We start from the raw sequence: 18,167 nt of genomic DNA, 5'->3' as shown, positions 1-18,167 counted from the left end.
ATACACTTCACGAGAATGCAAACTTGACTTGGATCACTTATGAAATAATAAGTTCAATGTTAACTGCACGCGAAAGATTAATTCGTCGCGTGACTTTATTGTGTGAGACATAAACTATTGTTTTACTCAGTGGCGTCAGTATAGATCGTATCCAGGGGGATTCAACCTCCCCCCTATTTTTTCTGTCCGACTCAAAAAAATAACAAAAATGCATATAAATAATTTTTTATGCGCTAAACAAAATTGCCTATTTCGGTTTTCCGCTTCTGTAGTACAAGTTTGATTTAAAACCAAAGAAAGGACACATCATAGGCAATGCAATAGTGGTCCCTAAGTAAAGAGCGATGTGGGCACAATGCATTATTTAAATATTTTTTTTTTGTTTAGACTAGTTTTTTGTTTAGACTTGTTTAGACTCGTATCGAAGGAGTTGTCGAAGAAACTTCGAAAAGGGCTCATTCGATTGGAAATTGAAAGGGCTAGTGCTCTATTTCGAAAGTAATTGGACGGTAACAAGGCCCCCCCCCTACGCCCATTAATTCCTAAAACACGTCTAATCAAAATTTTGAGATAGCCGTTTTGTTCAAAGTAATTGAAAGGTCCAAAAATCATGTCTTTGAGGATGACAACCCCCCCACAGCCCTCAAGGCACGGGTTATAAGTTATCTCCTGGGGGTATATAAGATATGTATAGAAAGGGTGATCGTAAAAACTCGAGAATGGATATCCCCCCCCCCAATGCCTCATATTTTCCCGAAATGCGTCTGATAGAAATTTTGAGATGGCCATTTGTTGTCTTAGAATCTTAGAAAAGAGCTCATTCGATTGGAAATTGAAACTGCTAGTGCCCTTTTTAATAGTCGAAAGTGATTGTAGGGCAACTAACCCCTCCCACACCCACCATTTCCCCAAACCCATCCAATCCAAATTTTTAGATTGCCATTTTGTCCAACGTAATTGAAAGGTCCCGAAATTATGTCTTTGAGGAGGACCCCCCCCACGAGCCCTCAGGGCAAGGCTTGAAAGTTTTGCCCAGGGAGCATAGAAGGTATATATAGAAAAGATGATCGTATAGACTTCGGAGAGGGTTCATTGGATTGGTAATCAGAAGTTCTAGTGTTCTTCTTGAGATTCAAAATGATGAGAGGGTGGATATCCCCCACCTCTTCACACCTCTTATTTTCCCGAAAAGCATGTGATAGAAACTTTGAAATGGCCAATTGTTGTCGAAGAAACTTCTAACAGATATTTTTATTGAAAATTGAAAGAGCCAGTGCCCTTTTTAATAGTCGAAAGTGATTGGAGGGCAGCAAACTCCTCTCCTACGCCCACCATTTCTCCAAACACATCCAATAAAATTTTGAGGTAGCCATTTTGTTCAACCTAGTTAAAAGGTCCAGAAATTATGTCTTTGAGGTTGACACCCCCCCCCCCTACAGCCCTTAGGACAAGGGTTGTAAATTATGCTATGGAGAAATATAAGGTATATAGATCGTATAAACTTCGGAAGGGGATCATTGAATTGGTAATCTAAAGTTCTAGTGCCCTTTTTAGATGCAGAGTGATCGGAGGGTAGATATCCTCTCCCCACGCCTCATATTTTCCTGAAACGCATCTGATCGAAATTCTGAGATGGCTATTTGTTGTCTTAGAAATTTCGAAAAGAGCTCTATCGATTGGAAATTGAAAGCGCTTGTGCCTTTTTAACAGTCAAAAATGATTAGAGGGCAACTAACCCCCCTCCCACGCCCACTATTTCCCCAAACGCATTTAATCCAAATTTTTAGATATCCATTTCGTTCAACGTAATTAAAAGGTCAGGATATTATGTCTTTGAGGATCACACCCCCCCCCCCCTTCCCAGAGCCCTCACGGCAAGAGTTGTAAGTTATGCCGTGGGGGCATAGGGGTATATTGAAAGAGTGATTTTATAAACTTCGGAGGAGGCTCATTGGATTCGTAATCAGATGATCTAGTGCCCTTTTTGAGACTCAGAGTGATCGGAGGTGGATACCTCCCCCCGCTAAACCTCGTATATTTTCAAAATGCATCTGATAAAAATTTCGATATGGTCTTTTGTTATCGTAGAAACTTCGAAAACAGCTCATTCGATTTTAAATTGAAAGGTCGTATTTTTTCGAAATGCATCTGATAAAAATTTCGATATGGTCTTTTGTTATCGTAGAAATTTCGAAAACAGCTCATTCGATTTTAAATTGAAAGGGCCAGTGTCCTTTTATTAGTAATTTGTGATTGGAGGGCAACTAACCCCCTCCCCCGCCCACCGTTTCCCCAAACACATCCAATCCAAATTTTGGGATAGCCTTTTGTTCAACGTAATCGAAAGAACCAGAATTATGTCTTCGAGGATGACACCCCCTTCAGTCCTCATGGCAAGGTAAGTTATGCCCTGTGGTCATATAAGGTATATAGAAAGGGTGATCGTATAAACTTTAGAGGGGGCTCGTAGGATTGGTAATCACAAGTTTTAGTGTCCTTTTTAAGATTCAGAGTAATCTGAGGGTGGATAACTCGAACCTTTGAAAACCTCGTATTTCCCATAATGCATCTGATATAAATTTTGAAATGGCCATTTGCTGTCGTAAAAAGTTCTAAAAAGGCTCATTCAGTTGAAAATTGAAAGGGCTTTTAACCTTTCTCTTAGTCAAAAGTGATTGGACGGCAGCAAGACCCCCCCCCCCCCAACACCCATCAATTCCTTAAACACATCCAATCAAAATTTTGAGATAGCCATTTTTTCGGTGTAGTTGAAAGGTCTGGAAATTATGTCCTTGACAACCCCATAGCTTTTCGAGACCAAAACATAATTTGCACTTTACTAAAAAAAAGAATGGCTGTGGATTGTCAGTTTAGAGTACATATTATGATATATATTCATTGAAGTTTTATTAATTTTTAATTTATTGAAGTTAACATATTTTAAACGTATTTTGTTTATTTAAATCATACAATAAATAACCGAGTCAAACTCAGAACGAGCAAAAATTAACATGAGTAGGGCTTAAAACCCCCATGCCTTCTCGAGACCAGGACATAATTTGCACTTTACTCAATACATTTCATTTTTATTAGTACTATAAAAACAAATACAGTAATAAGTACAAAAACTCAAAGAGTAAAAGAACAAGAAAACAAATACATTAGATATTGTAGCCACAAAAGCTGAGCTTGTAGGGGGCCACTCAATACAGCAAAAATTTCAAATTGGAAAAAACCTAATATAAAATAAAGCTATCTATCAATACATAACAAAAAGTGGCAAAACTTAGGAACAAAGATTAAAAAAAATGATAAAAGACCAAAATACAGAAATCTCACTCTATTCTAAGAAACCCAAAAGCAAAATTAATAGATAATAAAGACCTCTCACACAAAATATTGTAGGGAAGAGAATTCCATAGCTTAGTCACTAGATAAACTGGGGAACGCTTGGAAAAGAAATTCGAAACAGTGGATGTTCAATGGATAGATGGGACTTACGAAGGAAAAGGAAAATATTTGAATATTTGAAGATGGAGCATTTTTGAAGAAAAACTACACCGGCTTGTAGGAAGGGAACAAAGTAAAAATTGATAAGCTAGGAGGAGACATATCTTTTTACCAGGGAATCGAATTTTCAATACCAGTGTCATTATACAAATCAACACAAAAACACGGCTTTATTCTGGAGGCGTTTTATAGGATTTAGTAGGGAAGAGCATGCCACACCCCAAACAGAACAGCAGTAAGAAAGTCATGAATTGAAAAATGCATAATACAGTGAGACCATTACCTCAGTGGGAAGAAAGGATTGAACTCTGTGGAGGACACCAACCTGGCCAAAAAGAATACCCTGGAGATAGGAAAGATGAGGCTTATAAGAAAGGTTAGAATCCAAAAACACACCCAAAATTTTAATTACCTGAGTTTGTGGAACAAGGATATTAACAAAATACAAGTTCAATATGCAAGGAAAAACAACCAGGGAGCAATGATCCTCCATAAACATCACTGTACCACGTTTAGGCGCATTAACAACCATTTTGTTTGCGAAGCACCACGAGCTAACTTTATGGATAACCCTCTGTGCTAATGACGTTAGGCTTGTCTCATTTTCAGTGCAAACAAAAGTGTTTGTGTCATCGGCAAAGATCACGAATCACACTCTCTCCATAAGCAAAATATATTTAAAGTGTTTTCACTTTGTTTTTACTTGTTTTAAATGTTTTTACTAGATATAAAATGAGGAAAGTTCTCTCCCTTGCACTCCAATTACAGCACGGGTGTCTGGTGCCCTTTTTAAGAGTAACAAGAGATTGGAGGGCAGTCAACCCTTCTCTCAAGCCCATTCATTTTCCATACGCATCCAGTTAAAATTTTGAGATAGCCATTTTGTTCAGCATAGTAGAACGGTCCAGCAACTATGTCTTTAGAGATATTAGGCATGTCAACCCCCCACAATTATGCAATTGGCCCATTAAGCTTTAAATCTAAATTTTGCTTTAAAAATAAATCAAAAGGCTTTGTGTTAAATGGTTGCCAATAAGACACCTCAGCAATATGTCGAGAACGACTGGGGTATTAAGTTGAAACTTTTGGGATACTACTAGTACTACTTCTGCTCTCACAATTTAAATAAATCAAAAGAGTGTAAGTGTATCCAGGTTGTCAAAGAGCATAGATATAATCTTTGGGAATGATATTAAGTTTTATTTTGCTGGTCAACTTCAGATGCTGTAAAATCAAATTAAAAAATACGTTTTGTTTCAGGATTAAAAATTGCTGGAAAATTTTCTCTAACATACAAATAGCAACCCATACTATGGATTCCTATAGAAAAAATCTGATAAGATATATAATTTTTTTTCCCATGAAAACGACTATGTAAAAAAAGCGCACAGAAATTTAAAAAACTTTTTTCACAAGACAAGTTTATCAAACAAAAGTAAAGAGCTCCATTAAGCCAAGAATGATTATGTCAATAAATAAATGAAACTCAAAACGAGCAGAAAATACAATAGATAGCCAAGTCAAACTCAAAACGAGTAAAAATTAACATCAGTAGGGCTGAAAACCCCTATACCTTCTCGAGACTAGAACACAATTTGCGCTTTACTGAAAACAAAATACGTTCGAAACGTTTTTACCTTTCTTACTTTCACAAATGAAATATTATCAGAACCTTACTGAAGGAATGTCAGTATATGTGAATTTAACTGACAATTCACGTCATTTATTATTATTATTTTTTTTAGTAAAGCGCAAATTGCTTTCTGGTCTTGAGAAGGCATAGGGGTTATCAGCCCTACTCGTCTCAATTTTTGCTCGTTTTGACTTTGACTCAAAAGTTTTGACTCTCTTGGGCTTCAATGCGGAGGGGGGGGATTTGCTCCTGTTGATTTTTTGGCTCTTCCTAGATTAAAAAACACCATTTTTGGTACTTTCATTGAAAAATTAAAAAAAAACATACAAAAATACCCTCCTTCTAGATTTTGAGAATTTTATTTTGTGCCCTTTCTTCTACATGCTCATGAATTGACACCTCTGGTAACTACGGAATTTTTATCGTTTGTGGCTTCAAGAAATCTATCCTTTATATCAATTTTGATTACACTTTTAGGTACCAACTTTGGCCAGCTACAAAGTATTTTTCCGATAATTATTTCACAACTATCTAATCATTATCATTAAGGACCGAATATAAATTTAATTTATTAATTGCTCTTATTTTAGATGTAAGCATAAAAAACATCCAGCTAAGCTACCAACCACAAGTGTTGTGATTGTTTTTCATAATGAGGCATGGACAACTTTATTAAGGACTGTATGGAGTATCATCAACAGATCGCCAAGAGCACTTGTTGAAGAAATCATTTTGGTTGATGATGCAAGTGAAAGAGGTGAGACTCCCTACAAGCTATCCATTTAATTCCCTCAGTTTAAACGCATTTAATTACTAAATAAGTGTAATTATTGTGCTCTAATAAACGCAGTTTGAACGTAAAAATGAATTTTTCACAAACCCTATAACCTTTGAAACTAACCAAAAATATAGTTAGCTTATACTGATAAACAAATATACCGAAAATTTTCTATCAAACAGTTCATGGTAACGAACTGTAAGAAAGGAGTGACACGGCTCAGTAGTAACCGAAACTCAATAATACGGAATTTCGATATTAATTGACATACCAAAAGTTTTGCCTTATTATAAACCCTATTGTAGAAGTTTCAGGCTCTCATCAGCAAAAATGTGGAATTTTGTATATTTTTTTTTGCCAGAAGAAAGATCATGGATGCGTGTTTATTTGTTTGTTCGTTTTCCCTAGGGGTGATCACATCGAGCTAGTACTTCCAGAATATCGGGAAAGGACTTATTCTAACGGAAATTAAAAGCTCTAGTGCCCTTTTTAAGTGACCAAAAAGATTAGAGGCCAAATAGCCCCCCTCTGACTCCCCTTTTTCCCTCAAAGTCGACTGATAAAAATTTTGAAATACCCATTTTGTTCAGCATAGTTGAAAAGCTCAGTAACTATGTCTTTGGGGATAATATGACTCCCTACAGCCCCTGGGGAAAGGTCTGTAAGCTATGAAGTTTGCCCGTTGTTAACGCATAGCATTTGTTATTTGGAAGCATACCGAAACTTTTTTTGAGGGGGGGATTTCTACGGGGAGGATTTTCTGGGTGGGGAAATTTCTAGGGGGAGTTTGACTCTCTGGGAATTTGCCAGAACTCCTATACGAAATGATTTTTATTTGTCTTGCTTTCTCATTGCCAATTCAATTCTACATGTGGAGACGTTAAGAAGAATCGTCCGGGTGAAATTTTTACCGGTTTGGAATTGTCTAGGGTATCTTTCAGTTGGGGGGGGGATTTCCCACGAGATAAATTCATCATAGGGGAGTTTTCCATGGGGTGAATTTTTCAGAGAGAATGTTCTGTGGGAGCAACTTTCTACTATGGGGCAGGGTAGGGGATGTTTATGGGAAGACTTTTTACAGAAGAGGGAATTCCCCGCATGATTTTAAAACGACCAGAAGTTAAAGTATTTTTCAAATGAAATTGAGCTAAGAAAAAATTCCACCCAGAATCGTCCGCAAAAAGCTTTCCGGATTGAGCTAGAATAGAATTAATTGGGGGAATTCTCATGGCGAGGGGGTGTGTGTTATCTGGAAAGAACTTTCTATGTAGGAATTTCCCGTGGGGGAAGGAATTTTCCATGGAAGGTAGCCGGAATTCCCGTTATTATTTAAAAACGATCAGAAAATAAATAATAAATAAGTTTTTCTTTTTCAACTGAAAATAAGGAGCAATATCAAAACTTAAAACGAACAGAAATTATTACGTATATAAAAAGATTGCCTCTCCTCAAGACCTCACTCTTTACTCTAAAATTTGACTTTGTGTCCAACTTCTTTAAGAACGACTCCTAAAACACAAGCATTTTAGAATAATTTAGAAATTTAGTTAGAATAATTAAGCTTTTTTTAAAAAAAATAGAAAAAACTTTAGCATAAAGAGCGAGGTCTTAAGGAGGGGTAACCACCTTTTTCTATTTAATCTGTAAAAGGACGAATTACAGCTTATTGAGCTCTTAAGCACAATAAGCAAATAATTAATCGCAATACCCCTGGAGACTCAGCGTCAAACATGTTCCCGTTTCAAAAACAACCCCTATGTGTAAACAAATGGTAACTAGCATTACTTAACGTCCTTGCCCCAGGGGCTGCGGGGGTCAAGTCATCCAATAATTGGGACTTGGAGCTGCTAAAAGTTTTTCGAAGGTAGTAAAATGGTATTTAATACCCATATTTATAAATCTAACTTTTTAACTTTTGGGTGAAAATTTTCTTTCTATGGGGTTAGCGCCATAAAGAAGTGATCCCACTTTCAAGTATAATGTCATAGTTTCAAGCCAGTAAAGAACCTGTATGAGTTTAAATCTTAGTCAGTGTCAAATTATAAAATACAGTATAAACAAACTTATGAATCAAATTTATATTGTTATTCTAAGTTTTTACCATACTTTTTGCTCTCGGATTATTCAATCCAGTATATCAGTATGCGTAGCTATGCAGTACATAGTTACAATACGACATCATGCAACCAGTAAATATGATGATCCATCATATTTACGAGTCATTCCAAAAAATCTATATGCTGGAAAACACCTTTCACTACTTACAAACACCTTCTCTTTCTGCATAGAGACCCAAAACACACTTATTGAGCAATGAACGCTTCTGATCCCTGTGTAAATTTTACTGGTATTGTTGTTTTCGCAATCCTACAGTTTAATGTTTTAACATAAAGCTACAATTTTGATTTATAGTTTCTCTCTATATAGATGCCTAAGGCACCTCCAGTGAGCAATTGAACTCCTAAATACATCAACATAAAAATGCCCTCAGACCCATTTTAGGTCCAGGGAGCATTAAAATTAAACCCGCAATTTTCGAAGGTTTTTATGGCACTTGGTATTAACCAAATGACATATAGCAATCGCAAATTCTGTTAGTCTGTCGGTCCTGGTTTTGCTACTTTAGGCACTTCCAGGTAAGCTAGGACGATGAAATCAGATTAAATTAGAAATAGTCGTTTTCCCGATTTGACCATCTGGGGGAGGGGAGTGGGGCCCCGTTAATTCGGAAAAAAATAGAAAAAATGAAGTATTTTTTACTTACGAACGGTTGATCAGATCCTAATGAAATTTGATTTTTGGAAAGATATCGTGTCTCAGAGCTGTTATTTTAAATCCTGACCTGATCTGGTGTCCTTGGGGGGGGGGGACCGGAAATCTTAGATAATACTTAAAGCGGAGAGATCAGGATGAAACTGGATGGGAAGAATAAAAACCTGTCTAAGATAGGTGACTGACATAACCGGACTGGATTTCCTCTCTGGTGGAGTTGGGGGGGGGGGGGGTTGGTAATTTGGAAAAATCAGATATTTGTAACTTATGAAGGGGTGACCAGATCTTAATGAAATTTGATATTTAGAAGGATCTTGTGCTTTAAAGCTCTAATTTTAAATTCTGACCAGATCCTGTGACATTGGGGGGAGTTGGAGGGGGAAACCGGAATTCTTGGAAAACGTGAAGATTGGGGTATTTTTATTTTACGAATAGGCGATCGGATCTTAATGAAATTTGATATTTAGAAGGAATTCATGTCTCAGAGCTCTTATTTCAAATCTCGACCAGATCTTTTGACATTGGGGGGAGTTGGAGGGGGAAATCTTGGAAAACGCTTGGGGTAGAGGAATCGGGATGAAGCTGATGTGAATAGAATAAGCAAATGTCCTTGATACGTGATTGACGTAACCGTACTGGATTCGCTCTCTTTAGAGGAGTTGGGGGGGAGGGGTTCAGTGATTTGGTGAGTTTGGTGCTTCTGGACATGCTAGGACGATGAAAATTGGTAGGCGTGTCAGGGAGCTGCACAAATTGACTTGATAAAGTCGTTTTCCCAGATTCAACCATCTGAGGGGGGGGGGGGGCTAAAGGGAGAGGAAAAATTAGAAAAAATGAGGTATTCATAACTTACGAGTGGGTGATCGGATCTTAATGAATTTTGATATTTAGAAGGACATCGTGACTCAGAGCTCTTATTTTAAATCCTGACCGGCATTAAGTTTCTGATCTTCCTTTTAAATCAATCTATTGATTCTTAGAATTTTGTTAGAGCTCATACCATATGAGCTCTTGGCTCTTAGCTCTTCTTGCCTCGTCACAAGTGCCGTATGAGCTCTTAGCTTTTGTTTTTTTGGTTTTTGGAAAATTATGAAGCTTCTGGGCATTGACACATTTTCATCAGTTTTGCAACATCGCAATTAAATCAGCAAAACTAGTTAGTTTACCCTTTTGCTGCTCCGTACGTATATATTTACTAAAAAAAAATTGATGCCCCACATGCTTCGAGAGAGTATTTTCACGGCTTGTTTTTATATAATTTGCTGCTCAACGCGACTATTTGCGCTCTGCATTATTTACGTTTAAATGTTACATCGCTTTTATCGTAAATTTAACACCCACTACTGCTTAACTACTGAACTAAATATTGTGGTCTTATTCATTGAGAATTGAATTCCTGGTTTTTCTATTTATTTATTTTTCAGACACATATAGCTGTACAAGTTTCTACTTAACCAATCAAACAGTCAGTTACATGTTCACTCTCCTTGGTACCTTAAGGTTTACGTTCCCTGTGCAAGTTTATGGTTTTATACGGTATTAAGGTTTCGGCCTAAGATTGCAATTTGGCTATCATTCAGTACTTGTCATTTAGCTTTATCCATCTATATAATTTTGAAATTTGCTTTGACGGTAACTTTGGCGTTTTTCTAAATTAGTAAAAATGTTTTTCTTTGCTCGCTTGACGAAAATAACTTGTTTAAGTGGTGACTTGGCTTTTCTAGCAAACTTGTTGAGGAAATGCCAAATTTGTTTTATTTTGGATTATGTAGTCAGATTTATTTGTTTTATCAAATCACTGGACTTAAAAAAAACTAGTTTTTTTCTATAAAAAGTAAGGAGCAAATTTAAAATTTGAAATTAGACTTGATAAAATATCAAACCAAAACGAGCAGAAATACTATCAATGCAACATCTTTAAATTTGTTTGATGTTTTTTCGTTATATATTGAAAAATCGGTCGAAAAGTTTCAAATATATATATAAAAATAAGAAAAAATCTTATTTTTAATGCGAGTTTAGATCATTCTCTTAAAAGGAGTCTTAGCAACATCTTAGTTCTGGATTGGTAAAAGGATGGATCTAAAACTAATAAATTCAATTGTAAGAGTATCTTGTAGGCTCGTACAGCTGTGCTTATCACAAATTCGCATGCTTTACAAGGATGTCTTACTTCTTTGTAAGGCTGCCTTGAAAGGGAGTCCCGGGACCAAATTCAAGGGGAGTCCGAAATTAAAAAGCAGAAATTAATCTGCTTGTAGGTGTGTGTTTTGCGCTCATGGATCTTTATTGGGTCCATGTATTTTTTTATTTTTTTTTTTTTTTTTTTTTTTTTTTTTTTTTTTTTTTTTTTTTTTTTTATAGAAATACCATAATTTTGACTGTATTTGGGATCACCTTGCCACAAATCAGAGTACCTTTGTGGTTATTGCTTCAAGTTCAAGCACGAGGAAATTTCCCTCCCACAGAGATGTTTTTACCCATTTAATATTAGAACTCTATAAATATCCAAATTCTTAACATAGGGTTTCCGTATCGACTGCTAACGTCGAAGTACAAATTTAGAATTTCATAGAAATCATTTCTACACTTCCAAAAATGCTTTTGCCTAAAATTTTCGGTCGAGTATAGCTTTAAGGTGTTTTACGAACTTGACTATTTAAGAAAACTAATTTAATCGATTTCCAGTCACTCAAACAAAGGCGTGGATAGGAAAAAAAAACAACAAAAAAAACCAAGAAGGTAAAAAATGGGAAGAGCAGTGAACAATGTACTGTCGGTTAGGCATCGTCCATATAGGCTAATTTTTACTTTTATTTTTGTAAGCAATCTAATTTTTGTTTGATTGAATTAAATTGAAATACGACGAAACTGGCTGGTTAAAGTAACCATTTTTGCAACTATAGCGTGTTATTTTTATGTACGAAGGAAATCAGCTTGTCCATCAAAGCATAACAGAACTGCATGAGTTTCTGCACCATTGCGCGTGTGTTCCATTTATCAGCGTAATGTCAAAAAATCCACCTTGGTTTTTCTCAGTAATCATTTCCTAGTCAAGCATCTGTCTCTCACTACATTGCAAGATCATTTACACTGTTCTTTTAAATAATAACTGTTTCTATGTGAACGCAAAAACAGTGAAAGTCTTTTGGGTGTTCACGACGAGAATGGGTATGAGCATTTCCCCCCCCCCTCCTTAAAGGTTAAAAATTGACTAAAATTTTGGACTTTTTGTAATGGTACTACTAAAAACAACCTACTACAGCACCAACCCCCAAGGCCAACACAGCTATGCAAGCTCCTCTATTCTCATCTGTTCAAAGCTTTCCTCTTGGTACCCTCCCAAGAAGTTCCAATTTCTCTTAAAACTTTCCTTACGACATCCTCCCACCCCAATCGGGGACGACCTGTTTCGTTTGGCCCTAGAACATGTCCTAGCCATTTCAATCTTTCTTTCATTATAGCCCTAGAAAGTGGGACTTAAGAACATTTTCGTGCAACTTACTGATTAAAGTGAGTAAGAAGGGTACCCAAAATTTTATAATTTTTGTAATACTTAGCAGAAAAACGGTACTGTTCTGGCAAGATTTTTTTTTCATACCATTTTCTGTCATTAGAAATGGTGTCAGGTTTTAACCCCCTCTGGGAAACGTGAAAATTGCAACCGTTGAATTCATTTAGTTTTACATTCATGATTTCAAAGAACATATGCTGTCGTCTAAAATAATTAAATTAAAAAACAAGTTTTTTTTTCAACTGAAAGTAAGGAGCGACATTAAAACTTAAGACGAACAGAAATTATTCCCTATATGAAAGGGGCTCTCTCCTCCTAATCACCTCTCTCTTTACGCTAAAGTTTAACTCTTTCTCACAACTCTACTTTATAAAGCGTAAAGAGCGGGGCGTTGAGGAGGGGACAGCCCCTTTCATATGCAGCATAATTTCTGTTCGTCTTAATCTTTGATGTCGCTCCTTACTTTCAGTTAAAAAAAACCTGTTTCTTTATTTAATTTCTGAATTTTTTTGAACTAATGCAGGTTTTGAGTTTGGCTCATCGTACATGAATAATTAAAATGGAATTTATATATTAATTTTACTTTTTTTAAACTAATCAAAACCTTATAATAACCTAACTTTGATTTTTGTTTCAGTTGTTTAAGAATCACTCCTAAATCACAAAGGCTATTAAATTAGAATAATAGCCTCTTTTAAAAGTTAATAAAGAAACTTTAGCTACTGAGGAGAGGCAACCCATCTCATATATGTAATATTTTCTTTTTGTTTCTAGTTTTAATGGTGCTTCTTACTTTCAGTTGAAATTTTTATTTTTATTTAATTGCTAATCATTTTTTAAATAATGTCGGGAAATACAGCTCCCCCTCCATGTAAAATTCCCTTCCCCCACGAGAAATTTCTCCGTGGAAAGATTCTTCCACGCAACTTAAATTAGCGATATTTGCGAAATTAATTTTGTAAGGCATAGTATGAAAACGGCCAAAGAGATTGAAACTGTTTTTATGAAAATAAAAGTCACAAGTTGAGCAATTCGCAAGTGACTGAATTGCATGAAAGGAAAGATCTTCAAAAGTTTGAATCTTATTCCTTACTTTCTGTTGGAAAAAACTTGTTTATTTATTGATTTAATAACAACCACAAGCCGAAGACATACAATATCTTTGGTTTATTATCACATAATAATCATAGTTATGAAGCTGCTTAAGGTAAAATTAAATGCTAAGATTGGCCGGAAAGCAACACAAACAAATTATTGCTTATATCGGCCATTATTTTGCTAAATTCGAACTTAGCATAAAGAGCGAGGTATTGAAGAGGGGGCGAAATTCCTCATAGAAGTAATATGAGGGGGTTCGCCTCCTCATCAATACTCGTTCTTTACCCTAAAGCTTGAGCTTTGTCCCAAATCTTTAAGAATGACCCCTGAATCACAAAGGCCGTAGAATAAATAGTTGAAATTACTAAAAATGCTTTAGCGTGAAGAGCGAGGTATTGAGGAGGAGACGAACCCCCTTATATACGTAATAATTTCTGTTCGTTTTAAGTTTTTAATGCTGCTCATTACTTCCAGTTAAAAAAACTTTCAAATTTATTTTCTCATTTTTTTTTGCGTTTAAATAATGCTAGAAAATCCTGCGCCCCCTTCATGGAAATTCTCTTCCCTGAAGGTAATTTCCACCATGGAAAGATCCTCTCACGTAACCTTCTTCTCCTGGCCCCCTCCACCGCGAAAGTCCCCCTGAAGATGTCTATACACTTAACAACCATTACTATATGTAAACAATGGTCAAAGTTTGTAACTTGCAGCCCCTCCCTTGGGGACTATGGGGAATTGAGTCGTTCCCAAAGACATAGCTATTAGGCTTTTCGACTATGCTGAACAAAATGGCTGTCTCAAAATTTTGATCTGGTGACTTTGGGGAAAACATGAGCGTGGGAGGGGGCTTAGGTGCCCTCCAATTTTTTGGTCACTTAAAAGGGCACTAGAACTTTTAATTTCCGTTAGAATGAGCCCTCTCACGACATTCAAGGACCACTGGGTCGATATAATCACCCCTGAAAAAAAAAGAACAAAAACACACGCATTCGTGATCTATCTTCTGGCAAAAAAGGCAAAATTCCACATTTTTGTAGATAAGAGCTTGAAACTGCAACAGTATGTTTCTTTGATACGCTGAATCTGATGCTGTGATTTTCGTTAAGATTCTATGACTTTTAGGGGGTGCTTCCCCCTACTTTCTAAAATAAGTCAAATTTTCTCAGGCTCGTAACTTTTGGTGGGTAAGACCAAACTTTATGAAACTTGTATATTTAAAACCAGCATAAAATGCGATTCTGTTGATGTTACTATTGGTATCAATATTTCATTTTAGAGTGTCGGTTACTATTGTGCCGGGTCAATAGAGACACGAACTGTTTGATAATTTGGGGGTCTTTTAAGAGTTAGCTAATTTCCTGGTAAAATATAAATAGGAGATGTTTTGAAAACACATCAGAGAGAACCGTTTTATAATCAGCAAAGTGTTTTTCTTAGCTTGTTTGCGGAAATAACCCATTTAAATTATGTCTTGGCTTTTACTTTCTAGCAAACGTGTTGGTGAAATGCCAAGTGTATATTATCGTGGATTATAAAGTCTGATTTACTGGTTTATTAAACCAATTGAATTAAACAAACTGAGCTCTTTCATAAAAAGTAATGAGTGTATCTAAAGTTTGAAAATGGCAGAAATTGTCTTATCTCAATTGTGAATCCTAAACCCCAAAAATTGCAATGAACAGCAAAACCAAACTAAAAAAAATACCAGTTTCCCCAAACAAGCGTGGTGTTGTAGCCAAGGACCTAACCATGATTTTTGTTCGGGGGTGGGGGGTATTTTGGATGTTTTTACACTAAATAAATTGTAAAAAAAAGTGCATCGAAATTTGCATTGTATGCATTTTCGTTAGGTTTTACGAGCTGGACAAAAAATTTGGGTGTGGGGTTCAAACCCAGTAACTCCCCTCCTGGATAGGACCTTGGTTGTCACCTTTCAAAATCTCTGCAAAGCTAGAGTGGCATTGGCGCCTTACTGGAAACTAAATAAATAGATTGTAACATCTCCTAACCCTGTACACTGTTAAACACTGTAACATCCCTTAAACACTGTACAGATTTGGGTTGTAAAACAAAGTTGGAAGAATTTAATTATTAGTAGAATAAGAAATAAAATATATTCTAACTTAAAAAATAGTAACACTAAATCATTATTTTATAATGCGAAGATTAAACAAGCAATTGCTAATCTAAAGAATGAATTTGTAATTGTGCCAGTGGATAAAGCTAATAATAATTTTGCCATAATTTGTCAGAAGCTGTTTTGTGATATCTTAAAAAGGGAGTTATGCACAACTAATGTCTACGAAAAGGTAAATATAGAGGATGAGAATTTAATTGAAAAGACTGAAGAAATACTTTTTAAAAAATTTAATATTAAAATAAATGACAATGATAAAAAGTTCCCTTTCCTATATTGGACTGTAAAATTTCATAAGAATCCCCCTAAACCACGGTTTATTGCTGGAGCAGCTAAATGTCCTACCCGCATCGCTGCTACTGACCTCTCTTTAATTTTAAAGGAAATTGTAAATAAACTTAAAACCTATTGTTCTGGTATTAAAAATTTTTCGAAATTTAATCCATATTGGAGTGTTAATAATTCACTGCAGGTGATAGATTCTTTAACAATGGTTTCAGCTAAAAGAATTGAGTCTTTCGATTTTGCGACAATGTATACTAATTTATCACTTAATGTAGTGTTTGATAATTTAAAAACTGTTATCAAGAAATCTTTCCTCTTATCTAGTAAAAGGTTCTTAAAAATAGACAGTTATAATAAAAAAGCCATATGGACAAACTGCTTTAATACTACAGTTAACTTGAGATGTTACAGCTTGGATATGATTTTTGATTTATTGGAATTTGTTTTATACAATACTTATATAAGATTTGGGGGTGATTTGTACAAGCAAATTATGGGATTTCCCATGGGGGGGGGAATGCCAGCCCATTTATAGCTGACTTGTTTTTAAGTCAACTAGAATATAAATATATGATGGATAAGAATAATCCAATTAATTTAAAACATGCTTTGTCAAATAATAAAAGATATTTAGATGATATTTTGGTCTTAAATTGTAAGGATTTCATTGATATTTCTAAAAATATATATCCATCAGAGCTTATTCTTGAGCCTAGTCATGGCGCTGGTCATGAAGATCATTTCTTAGATTTAAATATTAATATTTGTGATAATAATAAATTAAGTTTTAAAATGTATAATAAAACGGATGATTTTGATTTTGAAGTGATTAGTTTTCCATTCCCTGAAAGTAATATACACTCAAATATCACATATTCAGCGTTTTTCTCACAGTTACTTCGTTATGCAAGGATTTGTAGTAATTATATTGATTTTAAAAATAGATGTAAAATCTTAAGCCAAAAATTGATATCAAGTGGTTTTTCTGCAAATAAATTAACTTGGCAATTTAAAAAATTTAGTTTTCATTATAGCGAACTTTTAAATAAATATCAAAAGAATTATCTAGAAATACTTAAAGAAATTTTTAACTAATTTCGGAGGTTCGAGAAATGTTGTCACAGCGCCATTTATTTTGAATTGTGTTTCTAATTGAGCGGATTTTCTTAAAAATTAGCCACATGGTAAAGATGAATTCTATAATTGTTTAGTTCATTCAGGTTTTTTGCAATGTGTTAATATTTGTGATTTGGTAAAATTTATAATATTTAGTTTACCTATTGTTGCTAAAGGGAGGGATATATTAACAGGATAAGCTTGTTTTGGTTTTACTTGGTTGTTTTACATTTGCTGTTTTTTTTTTTTTTTATAGACATGTATTTTGAGGGTGATACCTGACGCGGGGATGCCATGGATATTCTGTGGTAGCCACAACACTGTGCTGGGTAGAGAATTTAGAGTGGCGAAACCCTATATAGGCCAGTGTATTCTCCTGATGAGCCCTTATGTTGGGTGTTGCCTCTGAATTATTTGTCTATATTATTTTTTCTATTGTTTGGTAAATGACGACTTATACTTATTGACGACATGACTGCCTGTCCATGGATTATTCTTTATGGTTGATTGTGTGTGGCTATGCTGTTTGACCTATGTGATTGTATGGATGAGTAGGGTTAAGGCCTCATTCAAGTGCTGGTCTATATTAATCACTAATTTAGGAAAACAGTCTTCCTTTTCTCCTTCTGTCTCTCTTTTTTTTTTTTTTTTTTTTTTCTTTTTTTTTTTTTTTTTTTTTTTTGTGTTTGTGCTGTTGCATTGGTGATTTCTCTTTTCATGATATATATATACCGGTTTACGAGGTGTGTTGAAAAAGTTACCCCCCTCAAAGTTGTTCCCTTGGGCAGCTACCCACCGATAGAGGCGTTTTCTCCACAGTTCGTTGCAGACTCAGTTTCTTAGAGTTTCGGTTACTATTGAGCAGCATCGCTCCTTACTTGCAGTTCGTCACCACGAGCTGTTTGATATCTTTATATATGCCGTTTAAATACACATTTCTTTTTTTATTACAGTTAATTAACCAGACCAAAGAAAAATAATTAGCTCTTGTTGGAAAAATGTTATTTTGATTGACTCCTTTATCCTAGAAAGGACACAGTATTGCAAGTTATAATTATTGTGGACGGTATTCATACTGATTTGTAAGGCACTTTATTGCGTCTTACTGTGTATTTTTATTTTTTAGACGAAGATCTCGACAAATATACCTGTATTTAGAAGTAAATGGCAAGGAATTCTTCCCTAAGAGGGAAAATTCTAAGTTAGGTGTGGCATTAAAAAGGATTTTTCTTCATATTAGTTTTTACTTTTCTGGGTGATGAACTGGAACCTTCCTCCACTGGTTAATCCTCTGTACTGTATAGTAAATTTACCCCTTTTGAAG

At 35.3% G+C, this 18,167-nt stretch overlaps 1 protein-coding gene across 3 annotated transcripts in view; it reads left to right on the top strand.

Moving 5' to 3' along the window:
• LOC136027066 (polypeptide N-acetylgalactosaminyltransferase 5-like) overlaps positions 1-18,167 on the top strand; it is a 63,762-nt gene that overhangs the window by 15,431 nt on the left and 30,164 nt on the right. For all 3 annotated transcript variants that reach the window (XM_065703996.1, XM_065703998.1, XM_065703997.1), the window contains exon 3: positions 5,734-5,900. In XM_065703996.1, the coding sequence (XP_065560068.1) occupies positions 5,734-5,900 (167 nt within the window). The remainder of the gene's footprint in view (positions 1-5,733; positions 5,901-18,167) is intronic.

Source organism: Artemia franciscana, chromosome 5 (genome assembly GCF_032884065.1).
Source record: "Artemia franciscana chromosome 5, ASM3288406v1, whole genome shotgun sequence".
In the NCBI taxonomy this organism is placed as follows: Eukaryota; Metazoa; Arthropoda; class Branchiopoda; order Anostraca; family Artemiidae; genus Artemia; species Artemia franciscana.
This window is presented reverse-complemented; position numbering and strand designations above follow the sequence as displayed.